The sequence below is a fragment of the Bos indicus x Bos taurus genome, chromosome 1, assembly GCF_003369695.1.
Source record: "Bos indicus x Bos taurus breed Angus x Brahman F1 hybrid chromosome 1, Bos_hybrid_MaternalHap_v2.0, whole genome shotgun sequence".
Taxonomy (NCBI): Eukaryota; Metazoa; Chordata; class Mammalia; order Artiodactyla; family Bovidae; genus Bos; species Bos indicus x Bos taurus.
In genome coordinates, this window is record NC_040076.1 from 85837764 (window position 1) to 85854410 (window position 16647).

Genomic DNA, 16647 nt, shown 5'->3' on the forward strand with positions numbered 1-16647 from the left:
AGCCAATTTATTTTGCTTGTACTTTCCTTTTTATGAATCCAAGTGTTCAAAGATAATCTTTCAGTAACTATACAAGAGTTCTAAAAGATAAAACTATGACTACTCATAGATCAATTGGCAACATTTGTTCTTAGTGCCTCTTACAACTGATGCCATTCTAAAGAAATCGTATAACTCTTCCACTGATTTCCCAAATCTACTTACAGAAAAAAAACCCATTCTCTGGACTCTAAGACCCAAATTTCAACTATACACACATCTTCACCCATGGCTTACTTTTGTACCTAAAAACATATCAATAGTTAGAATCATCTGCTGTCCTATTTTTGCACTTTACACTTGTATGATCCATTTTACAGAATTAAAAGAAAAAAAAAAGTGAATACAGCAAACTATTTCTTAATCAGGGTTCTAAGAGAATATAATATAGTTCAATCACTAAGGTATTCATTGTGTGTAATGAACTAACTCCTCACCAAGGCATATAGAAAAATACTAGCTATGCACAATCCTTGGAAAAACTGAAAAAAAACAGCGTTTCTCTGTTTTATAATTCAGATGAGAAACTCTATTAGGTTGAGGAAATTGACTTAGGGACTCCCAAACCTAGGTGGTGATATTTACCTAAACAATTTTACACATAAGGGTCTCATTCAATCTGCAAACTGAAGGAGCTGAAACTTCAATTAAGGTCATTTCCAGGCACTCAAAGACATGCCAGAAGTACTTAAAACTACTCCTCCCCAACAAAATACCAGATATTCTTTCTAGAATTCTTAATTCAAGTAATTTATAAAGAATTTACAATGAACACCTTTATGTTTCTGGACTGTGTATATTGGTAACAGATACAGAGAGAACTCCTTATTAGAGAAAAGAAAAAAAAACTTAAATGTGTAGTATTACTGGTTTTACTGTTAAGATTGGTCTCAGATCCATTACTTATTATGTGGTAGGTAAAACCAGAGAGGGACCAAAGCAGTAAGGTAAGGAAAATAAGACTCCTAACTGGCTTTATCTGCCCAGAAGCAAGTCACAATATCCTCCTTTACGGACTTTTTACGGTATTCCCAGAGCACCCTAGAGACTTCTGGGAACAATTTTCAGAAGGTTCTATCAACACTGAACGGGACCCATCTCTCCGAAATGCTGGACATGTTCCTCTCCTCCCAATCCCAGACAGTACCTAATTTCCGTATGTGCAAAAATAGAAAAAAATCTTTTTAAAACAGAGATTATGTAACACATGGTGCTAGCACAACTGCCTATGAATAGTCAAAATGAGTTTTAATGTAGTAAACATGAAATAAATGAATAAAACACTACAAGCAAATCTAAGGAATTATATGTATAACCTGGACACTGGCTGTCTTAACCAGGCTGGACACATGGAAGTCTTAACAGGGAAATAGTTCGGTACATAAAGAATAGAACTTTTCTATGGACAGGGATACCATAAAGTTAACAGATTACAGACGAAGAAGGGTTACTCTTACAATGAGTCCTTAGTTCAGTTCAGTAGCTCAGTTGTATCTGACTGTTTGCGACCCCATGAACTGCAGCACACCAGGCCTCCCTGTGCATCACCAGTTACTCAAACTCATGTCCATTGAGTCGGTGATGCCATCCAACCATCTCATCCTCTGTTGTCCCCTTCTCCTTCTGCCTTCAACCTTTCCCAGCATCAGGGTCTGGAATGAGTCAGCTCTTCGCATCAGGTGTCCAAAGTATTGGAGTTTCAGCTTCAACATCAGTCCTTCCAATGAATATTCAGGACTGATTTCCTTTAGGATGGACTAGTGGGATCTCCTTGCAGTCCAAGGGACTGGCAAGAGTCTTCTCCAACACCACAGTTCAAAAGCATCAAGTCTCTGGCTCTCAGCTTTCTTTATAGTCCAACTCTCACATCCACACATGACTACTGGAAAAACCATAGCCTTGACTAGACAGACCTTTGTTGGCAAAGTAATGTCTCTGCTTTTGAATATGCTGTCTAGGTTGGTCATAACTTTCCTTCCAAGGAGTAAGCATCTTGTAATTTCATGGCTGCAGTCACCATCTGCAGTGATTTTGGAGCCCAAAAAAATACAGTCTGCCACTGTTTCCCCATCTATTTCCCATGAAGTGATGGGACCAGATGCCATGATCTAAGTTTTCTGAATGTTGAGCTTTAAGCCAACTTTGTCACTCTCCTCTTTCACTTTCATCAAGAGGCTCTTTAGTTCCCCTTCACTTTCTGCCATAAGGGTAGTGTCATCTGCATATCTGAGGTTATTGATATTTCTCCTGGCAATCTTGATTCCAGCTTGTGCTTCTTCCAGCCCAGCGTTTCTCATGATGTACTCTGCATAGAAGTTAAATAAGCAGGGTGACAATATACAGCCTTGACGTACTCCTTTTCCTATTTGGAACCAGTCTGTTGTTCCATGTCCAGTTCTAACTGTTGCTTCCTGACCTGCATACAGATTTCTCAAGAGGCAGGTCAGGTGGTCTGGTATTCCGATCTCTTTCAGAATTTTCCACAGTTTATTGTGATCCACACAGTCAAAGGCTTTGGCATAGTCGATAAAGCAGAAATAGATGTTTTTATGGAACTCTCTTGCTTTTTCCATGATTCAGCGGATGTTGGCAATTTGATCTCTGGTTCCTCTGCCTTTTCTAAAACCAGCTTGACCATCTGGAAGTTCATGGTTCACATACTGCTGAAGCCTGGCTTGGAGAATTTTGAGCATTACTTTGCTAGCATGTGAGATGAGTGCAATTGTGCGGTATTTCGAGCATTCTTTGGCATTGCCTTTCTTTGGGATTGGAATGAAAACTGACCTTTTCCAGTCCTGTGGCCACTGCTGAGTTTTCCAAATTTGCTGGCATATTGAGTGCAGCACTTTCACAGCATCATCTTTTAGGATTTGAAATAGCTCAACTGGAATTCCATCATCTCCACTAGCTTTGTTCGTAGTGATGCTTTCTAAGGCCCACTTGACTTCACATTCCAGGATGTCTGGCTACAGGTGAGTGATCACACCATCTAGATTATCTGCGTCGTGAAGATCTTTTTTGTACAGTTCGTCTATGTATTCTTGCCACCTCTTCTTAATATCTTCTGCCTCTGTTAGGTCCATACCATTTCGGTCCTTTACTAAGCCCATCTTTGCATGAAATGTTTCCTTCGTATCTCTAATTTTCTTGAAGAGCTCTCTAGTCTTTCCCATTGTATTTTTTTCCTCTATTTCTTTGCACTCATCACTGAGGAAGGCTTTGTCTCTCCTTGCTATTCTTTGGAACTCTGCATTCAAATGGGTATTTCTTTCCTTTTCTCCCTTGCTTTTCGCTTCTCTTTTCTTTCACAGCTATTTGTAAGGCCTTCTCAGACAGTCATTTTACTTTTTTGCATTTCTTTTTCTTGGGGACAATGAGTCCTAGGAAATCTCAATAAGTGAAAAAGGATATCCCAGAAGTAAAAGGGAGAAAAACAAGCAATATATGGAAAAGCAAATCCAAATGGCCAGCAAACATTAAAATTCACAAGTACGGATTTGCAAATCCAAGTTGCAATCAAATAATCCTTTACACCCAGTAAACTGGCAAAAATGAAGGACTATAATAAAGTCTATTTCTGGCAAGAATGTAGCGAGGCTGGGATTCACTGACTGAGAAAATACTAAAAAAAAAAAAAAAAAAGCCTTTTGGAATGTAATCTGTTAACAAGAGTTAACTGATAAATTTCCCTTCCATCAAGCTATCTTATTACTCTTTGAAACCTATCCAAGAAAACATACATGGAATGGCATGTATGTTTGAAACAAAGTGTTTATTAACTAGGGATGGCTGGATTTCATGGTAATTATGTGAAACATGTAACCATTAAAAAATAAATTACATTCCCAGAGAAAATGGCCAAGATGTTAGATTATCTTATTTTTATCCAGCAGTACTGAGAAACAGCTACAATTGTATCTGAATTTGTATCTATTACATTCTGCTGCTGCTGCTAAGTCGCTTCAGTCCTGTCTGACTCTGTGGGACCCCATAGACGGAAGCCCACCAGGCTCCCCTGTCCCTGGGATTCTCCAGGCAAATCTGGCATGATGTCTACTTGGCTATGAACAGGCTACCTAAATGATGGATTGCGGATGGACAGAGTGAAGGGAATCCAAATATGCAGGGCAGGGGTGGGAGCGGAGCGGTGGGGGCAGGGGGGAGTGGCAGGGATTTAATTATAATAAAACAAGTCTGTATATGCTCAATAAAACTATACATTTGCATATGCATGTATAAATCTTTTTAAAGAGTTGAAATATAGCTTTAATACTGTCAGTCAGCACTTTTTCCAGACAGCACATATATATACATAACCACTCTCCACATCTTTTTAATTTTTCCATCTCAAGAGACCTCAAATCCACATTCTAGGTAATAAACTTGTTTAATTTTTACATACAACACCTAAAAGATCTGAGTTGTAATTTGATCCCAGTAACAAGCACATTCAAGTGTGCAATTGCAATCAAAAATTTTCTTAACTTCAAACAATATACTTTTATTTAAAGGATCTACAAGTTTTGAGAAATAGTATATTAAAAAGCAGAGACATCACTTTGCCAATAATGGTCAGTACTGTTAAAACTATGGTTTTTCCAGTAGTCATGTACGGATGTGTGACTTGGACCACAAAGAAGGCTGAGCACAGAAGAATTGATGCTTTCAACTGATGCTTTCAAATTGGTGCTGGAGAAGACTCTTGAGAGTCCTCTGGACTTCAAGGAGATCAAACCAGTCAATCCTAGAAGAAATCAACCCTGAATATTCACTGCAAGGACTGATGTTGAAGCTGAACCTCCAGGACTTTGGCCACCTGCCGCAACAGTCAGCTCACTGGAAAAGACAATGATGCTGGGAAAGACTGAAGGTAACATGAGAAGGGGGCAGCAGATGATGAGATGGTAGACAGCATTGCCAACTAAATGAACATAAATCTGAGCAAACTCCAGGAGACAGCAGAGGACAAAGCCTGGCATACTATAGTACATGGGTTTGCAAAGAGTTAGACACAACTTTGCTACTGAACATGAACAACATCTACATCTGAAAATTATTACAAATCAATGGACACATGCTATATAAATAAAGTCCACAGATTTACTAATTACATGATGCATTACAGAAATTATTGCATCATTATGCATCAGGTTCTATTAAGGAAAAAAGTTACTCAAAGCAAGCCTTCAGCATCCATTAGAACTGCTTAACTGTTAACTGTTCTGAATGAAAAATGGCAATGAAAATGTGAGGATTTCATAAAAATACATAAATATCTACTAATACTCACATACTAGTAATGTTCTAGGCTTATTAATTACACAGGTTTATAATATCCAACAGTTTCTGAAATGGAAAGACTTGCAGGTTTCAAATGGCCACACTAAACTATAATGACTTAGTTTTTGCCAAGAGTTGAAGTTCACTTTAGTCCTATATTTTCCCTGTTGGCTCACACAGTAAAGTCTGCCTGCAATGCAAGAGACCAGGGTTCGATCCCTTGGTTGGGAAGATCTCCTGGAGAAGGAAATGGCAACCCACTCCAGCATTCTTGCCTGGAGAGTCCCACAGACAGAAGAGCCTGGTGAGCCCCAGTCCATGGGGTTGCAAAGACTTTGACACAACTGAGCAACTAAAACTTCACTTCATAAGTTCTGAGACAGTATCTTAACTTGAATCAATGCATTAAAAAAATTTTTTTAAGTTCAGTTTGAAACAAAACTCAGAAATAATGAAGTTAGTTTTGTATATATGTTGTTTATGGACTTTCCTGGTGGCTCAGACAGTAAAGCGTTTGGCTACAATGCGGGAGACCCAGGTTCAATCCCTGGGTTGGGAAGATCTCCTGGAGAAGAAAATGGCAACCCACTCCAGTATTCTTGCCTGAAAAATCCCATGGACAGAGAAGCCTGGTAGGCTACAGTCCATGGGGTCGCAAAGAGTTGGACACGACTGAGCGACTTCACTTTCTTTTCATTGTGTTTATATAAAGATTAAAAAGTCAGAGTGTCCAAAAACCAAGAACAACTGATTCATTTGTTCATTCAACAAATATTTACTGACAGTCTACTAACATACTATTTATATATATATATATCAAGTCACTAGAAAACATGGCTTGAAAATAACCTGAAAAACTATTAAAGCAAAAAGCAATGAATCAAGAAAGAAGTTTTATTCTGGGGGAGGTGGAGGGCAGCACTGTGCAGCCTATGGGAATCTTAGTTTCTGGTCCAGGGATCAAACCCCTGCCCCTTGCACTGGGAGAGCGTTGTCTTAACCACTGGACTGCCAAGAAGTCAAGAAGTTTTACTACTATTAATTAACAGAATAAGAAAGGCACAAAGACAAGAACCTGAAAGATGAAATTCCTGATTCTGAAGAAATACTGACAGGGAAATGCCATGTAGCTTTGTCAACAATAACTATAAATATCAGTTATCAGTGGGGGAGACCTCTATTCACGCTCCCAAAAAACCTAAGCAAAAAATGCTGAGGCCAGAATATGGAAGACAAGTTATAACAACTGATATTTAACTTAGATTTAATTTTGGTTCCATTTTTCATGGCTTCTCAGCCTCTTTAATGTCAGGAAAAATAAACTGAAGAGACTATTGTACATATAAATATATGTTCAGATTAACAAAAGTAATGCTTTGCATTGCTTAATTTTGTTTTGTTCAAGTTCTTCTTTATGAAGATTTGGTTCAAGAAAACTGCGTACAAACATCACAACAGAACTTACTACTATTAGCTAAACATTTGCCAAAGAATTTTTTTCAAGCCTTTGATAACTACCATGCAAATATTACCAAGAGGTGCCACATCTTAACAAAATTTGAACAGGAAGTTTCATTATATATATATACATGCGTTTCAAACATTTCCCCAAATACCTAACATAACCAATAATATAAAGCTAACAACTGAGGATGTATAAATCATAACTATCCAGCACAAATTATAATCTGAGCCATCATCTAGTTTTTAAACCTCTAAGTATATTTAAGTAAAATGTTTATTTCAAATGTAATCAGTATTTTAAAACAATGGAGTTCCAGGTGGTGCAAGCGGTAAAGAATCTGCCTGCCAATGCAGGAGAGAAAAGAGATGCAGGTTCGATCCTTGGGTCAGGATAATCCCCTGGAGAAGGACATGACAACCCACTCCAGCACTCTTGCCTGGAGAATCCCATGGACAGAAGAGCCTGGCAGGCTGCAGTCCATGGGATCGCAGTGTCAGACAAGACTGAAACAACTCAGCACGCACACATATGGGAGTCTTGCATTCCTTTTTTTCATATTAGTATGACTTTTCCAATTAAAGCACATGTCAATTCAGACTACATTTCAGCCCCATGGATAGTGCTTACCAAATTGGAAAGGGCAGATTTTTGTAATAGTAAGACATAGTTCAAATCATTTCTCCAAGAATCCTCCCAATGCAGTCCTCTTGACTCCCACTGTATTCACCAGAATAATTTATAATTTAACAATAATTTGGTAAGCCATATATTCATACTTAAAAATCGTATAAGGGCTAAAGAGATCAGGCTCTCTGGGAGTCAGAAACATCAATCTGAATCTTGAATCAGCCTATTCATTTTATGGATATATTCACTTAGCCTCAGTTTCCTTAACTGCGGTAACAACATCTCTTTCACTGTGATTGAGAGGAGTAAATAAGATAATTTCAGGTAAAGTACCTGCACAGTATAACAGTCTGAAAAAAACTCAGTCTTGTCAGACTTTTTACAACCCCATGAACTGTAGCCTGCCAGGCTCTTCTATCCATGAAATTCTCTAGGCAAGAATACTGGAGTGTGTCGCCATGCCCTCCTCCAGGGGCTTTTCCCAACCCAGGGATTGAACCTGGGTCTCCAGCATTGCAGGCAAATTCTTTACTGTCTGAGCCACAAGTGCTCAATAAATTGCTGCTATTGTTAGAGCTAGATAGAACCTCAGTGAACTAAAGACCTAGTAGATTCCACCACTTGATGAACTGTCAAAAAAAAATCCAAGTGCCTCATACTGCAGATGAAAAATCTAAGGCTTCACAACTAGCCAGTACAAGATTTAGGGGTCAATCATAGAAAGTATACTGCAGTTCAACTACAAAAAAGCAAGTTTGCTACATCCTTAACATTGTGGTAGAGAACTCAGTTCCTGAATTATTATCCAGTCAAAACGTATAAGCCTCAAAGAATACACAGTAAGTAACAAACATTACTTTGTTCGTATAGTGAAAGCTATGGTTTTTCCTGTAGTCGTGTACAGATGTGAGAGCTGGGAAATAAAAAAGGCCGAGTGCAGAAGACTCTTGAGAGTCCCTTGGACAGCAAAGAGATCAAACCAGTTAATCCTAAAAGAAATCAACACTGAATATTCATGGGAAGGACTGATGCTGAAGCTAAAGCTCCAATACTCTGGCCACCTGATTCGAAGAGCCAACTCACTGTAAAAAGACCCTGATGGGAAAAGATGGAAGGCAGGAAAAAAGGATGACAGAGGACGAGATGGTTGGATGGCAGTGCAGACTCAATGGATGCGAGTTTGAGCAAACTCCTTGAAATAATGAAGGACAGGGAAGGCTGCAGTCCACGGGGTCACAAAGATTGGACACGATTAAGCAGACTGAACAACAACAACAAAAAACAACGGTGCTTCCCTAATGGCTCAGACTGTAAAAGACTCTGCAATGCAGGAGACCAGCGTTCAATCCCTGGGTAGGGAAGATCCTTGGGAGAAGGGAATGGCTACCCATTACAGTATTCCTGCCTGGGAAACCCCTGGAGACAGAGAAGCCTGGTGGACTAGTTCATGGGGTCACAGAGTTGGACACGACTGAGCAACTAACACTACTACTACCACTTAGTTCAGTTCAGTCGCTCAGTTGTGTCCAACTCTTTGCGACCCCATGAATCCGAGCACGCCAGGCCTCCCTGTCCTTCACCAACTCCCAGAGTTCACCCAAACTCATGTCCATCGAGTAGGTGATGCCATCTAGGCATCTCATCCTCTGTCGTCCCCTTCTCCTCCTGCCCCCAATCCCTCCCAGCATCAGAGTCTTTTCCAATGAGTCAACTCTTCGCATGAGGTGGCCAAAGTACTGGAGTTTCAGCTTTAGCATCAGTCCTTCCAAAGAACACCCAGGACTGATCTCCTTTAGAATGGACTGGTTGGACCTCCTTGCAGTCCAAGGTTAATGGACAATAGTAATAAACAATAGTAAATTATTATTTTACTTGCACAATACCCACAAATATCTGATGATGTATAGAAAAAAATATGGAAAAATATGTTTTCTGTAAGTAAAGCCAAGGTCTTGACATTGTCTCTAGATAGGGAAGATCAAGGCTTACTTTTTTGCTTTTGTGTTTTCAGATTTTTCATTAATTACACATTGTTCTTGTAATACAAAAACAAAACTTCATGGGAAAATTAATTTTAAAAAATTAAGTGGTCTTTTCACTTAATTAAATCCTAGTTCTTTTTAAAAAACTTCATTTTAAAACATTTACAACTAAAAATAGCTTCAAAATATCTTAAACTATGTTTTAACCTAATAGTGTCCATATTATAGTACAGCAACCATCTTCTCAATTACTAATCTCCACAAAGAAATCAACAATCTTCTATACCAACTTTGAAAAGTAAGCACATTTTCAAAATACAACTCTTTTACTATAAGTCTATTGGCCATCATCGTTAGCAATAATAAATCCGGTGTATCATTTAATTACTCTCAAATTTCAATATTAAGCTAAAGCAAAAAGCAAATTTTGGAAATATCATGGTACTTTAAAATGTTTTGTAGTTGATCAATTACATAGTCAAAAGCAGAAATTACAGAGCTTTAAAAGTAATTCTATCTTCTAAAGAGATGAACTGAAAATTCCTTCAGCCATCTTAGAGACCACACCTTTCCATGGAATACCATGGAAACTTTCCTCTCCAAGTGCAAGAAATTGAGTGACTTACTTTCAACTTCTATTTAAAATTATATTCTGCCCACGGCTATGCAAGCTGCAGTGCTATTACAAAGCTTAAAATCATATACATCAGTTAAAAAGCATTTTAATGACTCCAAATGGGTACAAGGCTTTTTGAGGGGGTAACGAAAATGTTCTAAAATAAAACTGTGGTAATGGTTACACAATTCCGTAAATATACTATCAATACTATCAGAGAATGTAAATTCTATCTGAAAGCTTTAAAAAAAATAAATAATAATAAAAGCATCTTAAATGGCACAGTAGTATAAACCCTATGACGCTGCGCTCCAGATAAAAAAAGGCTATAAAAAAGTTTTGTATATAAAATTACAACCCCTATCAAGTGATTAATTACCATATTTCCTATTTTTTCAATCCCTATAGTTACCTAGCTTCAAACAAGAGTTAAGTTATCTCTTTGACAACCATAGATCTACTGTTTTTAAGTAAAAAGAGCTGGATGCAAAAGAAAGTATTTGTGTAAATATTTAGGGGAGGAAAAAAAACTATCCTATTTTAGATTCCATCTTCAGCTTTTCACCGGTTCCAACTAATTTCTGAAATGAAGTTTCAGTTCCAGTAAAAACCTTTAATCAATGTCTACAGAGCACTGCCTCAACCATGATGATACTGGCCACTAACCCCATGACTTTGAAACTCTTCAATGGTAATTCACATTCACAGTCAAGTGTGTGGTGGGAGGGCAGGGCAAAGGGGGAAAATGACAGGAAAATCAGAACCACCAGTATATTGAAAACCACCGCTGAAAGAAAAAAAATACACCAAAATGTTAACTATTATTCTAGCTTTTTCTGATAGTTTCTAAAATCCCTCACTGACCATGTATTACTTTTTAAATTTGAAAAAATTACTTCCACGTTAAACTAAAGAACCCAAACTCAAAACAGCATTCTGTATGATTCTATGTTTAGGACATTATGGAAAAGGGAAAGCTATGGGGACAGAAACCACCCTAGGTTCCAGGGGTGAGGAGAGAGGATGACTACAAAGGGACAACATAGAAATTTAGGGGATGATGGAATTATTCTATCCCTTTAACCTACTGGTAGTGATTACACACTACACAGTGTTACACGTTACACAGTGTTCTTGCCTGGAGAATCCCAGGGACGGGGAAGCCTGGTGGGCTCCTGTCTATGGGGTCACACAGAGTCGGACACGACTTAAGTGACTTAGCAGCAGTGATTACACAGCTGGGCTTCCCTTGTGGCTCAAAGGTTAAAGCATCTGCCTCCAATGCGGGATACCCGGGTTCAAACCCTGGGTCGGGAAGATCCCCTGGAAAAGGAAATGGTAACCCACTCCAGTATTCTTGCCTGGGGAATCCCATGGACAAAGGAGCCTGGCAGGCTACAGTCCACGGGGTCGCAAAGAGTCGGACACGACTGGGTGACTTCACTTCACACAACTGTTAGCATTTATCAAAGCTTACATATCGTCAAAGAAGATGTTTTTAAAAACATGCATTTTACTATAAGCAAATTAATCTAAAAAAATTTATGAAGCTACAATAAAGTGCTTATGCGGTGAGACAGTTTTTTCCAAGTGGACAGTTTCATGGGATAAAAACATTACAAACTACTGAACTACTTCAAACGTCTTACTTTACACAAAACAATATAGGACCAGGGATATTTGGTCAACAGTGCATTGCTAGATAACCTTAAATAAGCTGAAGTATGTAGAGACCTAAAATTCCTATTTGTTTAACTTCAAATGTAGGGCTCCTTCCACTTAATCATCCTTACTCTTCCAGAGTTCTGAGGACCATAGCTTCCACAAAGTACAAGTGGATTATTGCAGGACATAAAATTGAAAACATTCAACTGCTACCTCAGTAGATTCAAATGTGGCTAGGGTCCTTCCCAACCTCTGCCAAAGAAACCACCTTACTACACTTTGTTAGCAAAATAGGTGTAATGGACTCAAAAAGTTTAAGAATCAAGCAGATTTTGTAGAGTATGGATAGGTATCATCGATAAACTAGAGTTCCAAAACAAAGACCAAAGCAAAAAAATAAAAATAAAAAACTAAAACTATGCAAAACCAACGTAAGATGGTAAACAATCTTTACTAAAACTTGCAAACTGTCGACATTATTGAACCTTTTAAATTTTTTTAAAATGTAAACGTTTAGCAGATGAACATAAAATATACTTGCATAAAAAGAAATGGTGTTGTATCATCTATTATCGACATGCTGAAAATAATTTGTTAAAGCAAAACAATCTTTCCTGTGTTTCGATATGCCAGGAAAAAATGCGTATCTCCACTACACAGAAATTCAACACCCAAATGGTGAGAATAATGCAAAACTGATGAACCTCATCTACCCTTGACAGTAAAGTATGATAAGCCCACCCTTTCTGCAGTGTGCCACAACTGTTATCCGCAGTCTTTCAAAGAAGGCAACCATTACAACAGGCTAATGAAGTACCTACTCAAATTTTACTCAGGGCTTTTGTATGACAAAAAGTTGTAAACCTAGACTGATAATGGAACTACTCACCAATTAGGACTCCTTTCCACTAGTCACTGTTTTCACTTTATGTTAACCACCTAAGGAGATTTAAACTTGTAAAAAGCTTAAAGAGATCCTTTAGACGCCAACAGTGAGTGATTCTCCACTATGCTATAACCACGTGACAGCTAAACCAATTTCACACAGCTAATTAGAAAACTAGAAACGGAAAACACTAAAAATAGGAATTACGACCACCAAGTAAGAGAAAATTCCGTGCAAGATACGAGGTACGCTGAAACTAAACTCAGAATACATTCTGCGTACTCACAATACTACTCCTGTATTAGGAGAAGGCCCTTCATAAAAATAGCCAGGACTCTCAAACATTTGAGATGCTGGCTTAGTGAGATTGACTGACAGACAACAGCTGGGAAGAATTTTGTATTGATCTTGTAACATCGCGGCATTACTTTGGGAGAAAGGGAGAATCGGGAGAAGGGACTGTTATAATGGCAAGACTAAACTTGTAAGGATTTCATTTTCAACTATGTGACCCCTACACTGGAAGCCCCTAATAAATTTCTCTACTCTCGAATTCCTCTTCCGTTTTCCAGACTCGATCCCACAATAATGCACCTCCTTCTTCCCGAAGAAAAACAAAAAACGTGTGTGTGTGTGTTGGGGTGGGGGGGAGGGAGGGAGTGAATCAACACCCTCCAAAAACACTGGATAACTGAAAGACAAACTAGTTACCTCCCCACCTGTGTCTTCGTAATCCCTCTCACATTTTAAATCTTAAAGCCTAGAACTCTCGCCTTTTCTTCCGTAATAGAGGGGCTAAGGCGCCGCCCAAATTCCCAGGCAAAAAAAATAAAATATTTCTACCCGCCACATTTCAAGGTTTTCTAGTTTTCTCTTCGATCCTCGTCTTCAATCCTGCACTCGCTCTCTATTCAGACACTTGAGTTTATTAGCCCAAAACCCTAGTACAAAGGTGAATTCCTAAGATTCCGCAAGGCACCCCCCAAGGGGGTGGGGAGGGGTCGTCGCCGCGGGCCGAGGCGCTCTCGCTCGGCCCAGTCCGAGGGGCGGGGGAGTGGCTGTGACCACACAATCCCACCACCTCCTTTTCACGACTCCCCCCACCTCTCGGCGCTCGGGCCTGCTCCCAGGAAGCTCCCTGCGGCCACTCGGCTTCTCCTCACCGGCCCGCGAACGGCCACACTAGCATCCAAGAAAAAGGTTCATAAGTAGGAATACGCAAGAGATGTCCGACGTGTTGTTTCAAAACATAACGGAGCCCGGGCCCCCGAGACCGTTAAACCGCGGGTGGAGGGGGGAGAAGCGATGAACCCAGTGGCCTCACGCTTTGTCCTGGCCGCCTTTTTCGACCCCAAACCCCACTATGTTGAACCACCAACCCTCCCCCAAACCGACCCGAGCCCCCAGAAAAGCCAACAAAGCAGCAAAAGGCTCGGTACCTTGTAGAAAGCCCCGTTGGAGCCGCGAACCTCCACCGTCAGCTCCGCCATGTTGGAACCGCAAAGGCCGCTGGGAAGAGATTCTAGAAACTTTCCAACCAGAGGGGAGGAGGGGGGAGGGGCGTGAAGGAGGCGGGGGGAGGGGCGGGGAAAACAGGGCGGGACTGGGATCCCCGCCCCACACCCCTAGGGTCTCACCGTGCCGCCCCGGCTCTCCCAGTGGGATCCCTCCGTTCCTTACATCACTACCCCCCAGCTCCGCCCGCCGTCGCCAACGCCCCGTTCGCCTCCCGACACAATCGCCCGACCTTTGGTGACCCGCCCTACGTCTCCGCCCCTAAGTGCCGGGTGCTTGCCCGCCCCAGCCAGTCGGGGCCTCCTGCTGCCCGGGAGTGAACTGCCCCGCACAGCTTGCCCCACGCATCTGCGTTCCGCCAGGCTGGGCGCCTTGCCCTGAAACTTCCTTGAGGTGCTGGAAGCCCTGGAGTAGCTTCCTTATCTGGTGAAAAGCGACTCTGGTGGCTTCAGTTGCACACTAGCACAAACTTTAGGGGAAAGAGGGAACCTAAAAGTGTACATACTATGTGCTGTAAATTCTGTAGCCTCGCTTTCTTAAAAAAAAAAAAATTTTTTTTATATTGGTGGCTTCCTCCTGACTCCCAATTCCTCAGTTACACACCTCCTCACACAGTTCAGTCCAGCCCTCTCCCCACCTGTTAACCACTTTCAGTTCATTCAATCCGACTCTTTACGACCCCGTGGACTGCAGCACGCCAGGCTTCTCTTGTCCATCATGAATTCTGCTGTTTAAAAAGTTAAACTAAGTATTTCCAGTTCAACTTAGATGTATTCATAACCCGGGAGGTAATACCATTGTTAGAAGTAATCATGAAAACAATAGAGCTGTAGAGCACGTTTTTCCCCTACTGCAGTGCGTGGGAACTTCCACACACAGGATCAAAGCAGAACCAATTCGTATGGCTTTTCTACCAGAAAATCCCATGGACAGAGAAGCCTGGTAGGCTACAGTCCATGGGGTCGCAAAGAGTCGGACACGACTGAGCGACTTCACTGTACTTTCTACCAGAACCTACAGCAATACCGTTAAGTGTTATAATGGAGATACTTTGAATATTTAACAATACTGAAACTTTTTCCGAAAGCAAGGCCTTTGGAAATAGTACTGGAAGTATTCTTTTCTGTGTGTTGTATTACCGTTTTGACAGGAAAACCCTAGAAAAGGATGCTTTGCTGGCACACTACCCTCTTAAGGAAAAGCCCACGGGCCTAGCCCTGGCCTTTGTGAGCAAGGGAGTCCTTTAAAATGCACATAAAATTCCAAATTTATGGACATTTCTAAGTGCTCCATATTGCTATGGATGGAATGTTCTTTTTAAAATGTTCATCATTGTGAGGAAAACACAAGCACACTAATACATCAATGAGTAACAGCCACCATTTATTAAGGGCTTCATGTGTGTATGACACTTTTTATAATCATTTTGCTATGATCCTTCAGAATTAAAATATCCTAGTTTCCTTTCCCCCCCACAGCTTTATTGAAGTATAAATCACATACCATAAAATTCATCCATTTAAGGTGTACAATTAAATGTACAATTCAGTTTTTAGTACATTTACATAATTGTGTAATCATCAACCACAATCAATTTTAGAACATTTTCACCATCCCCCCCCAAAACCCTCGTATCTGTTGACATTCCCCATTGCACCCTGTTGTAGCCACGTGTTCCGATAAACAAACTCACTTGGACAATGCAGATAGTGGAGTGCGGTTTATTACACCTGCAGGCCCAAGCCAGAGTCTCCTCTAAGCCAAGGACCCCGACCAGTCTTTGTGAAAGCCTTATATACCCTAAATGTATGAGGTTCCCTGAAACTAGTCTGAACAAAGGAAAAAGAAAGATACAATCAAAGTTAACCCATGATTCATATGCCTTAAGCCTAGGTAGTTAGTTAAGAGTGGACAATTATCAATAGGCTTGTGGTCATACCCCAGTGAGCATAATAGAATGTATGATTCTATTTGGTTACACATATAATTAGGGTATTCTTTTAGGCATGGAGAGCCCTGGGGCTCTTCCCTGTGGGGGCCTGGTTTTCCAGTTGGTATGTCATTTCCATAGGTACTGGGCATATAGCTCAAAGTCCACAGTCTGGCCCAAGATGGAGTCCTGCTTTCAGACAGAGCCTGTTCTGTTTCTTCCTTCAACCCCAATCCCCAAAACCCTAAGCAACCACTAATCTACTTTCTTCCTTTTTTCTTCCTTCTTCTTTCCTTGGCCTTCACATTTGTTCCTGAATGTCAGTCACTTTGGGTAGGGCTATAAAAGTTCCATCTGGACTAAAGTCAAGTTATTTTAATTTTGAAGAATAAAGATTGTTCCTCTTCAGGCCTTGGATGCTAAAAACATTTTGAGTTTGGACACCCCCAACCCATCTCCACTAACTCCTGCTATTAATAGATAGAACTATGACTTTCATTAAACAACAGAGATTTATAGCAACCAGTCATATATCTAAGATCACATAAGATCTGAATTAGCAGAACTGGAATTTAAGTCACACCTCTTTCCATTTCCAAAACTCATATCATAACTCTTGTTTGTTGTCGGCATGTTATGTTC

General features: G+C 40.3%; 1 protein-coding gene across 6 annotated transcripts in view; it reads right to left on the minus strand.

The window, feature by feature from the left end:
• The window catches only part of FXR1 (FMR1 autosomal homolog 1), a 79032-nt gene extending 64934 nt beyond the window's left edge, over positions 1 to 14098 (minus strand). For 3 of the 6 annotated variants that reach the window (XM_027540277.1, XM_027540271.1, XM_027540285.1), the window contains exon 1: positions 14000 to 14098. In XM_027540277.1, the coding sequence (XP_027396078.1) occupies positions 14000 to 14050 (51 nt within the window). In that variant the 5' untranslated portion in view covers positions 14051 to 14098. The remainder of the gene's footprint in view (positions 1 to 13999) is intronic. The other 3 variants (XM_027540293.1, XM_027540289.1, XM_027540302.1) reach the window with 1 other exon arrangement.
• Between the last annotated feature and the right edge of the window lie 2549 nt (positions 14099 to 16647).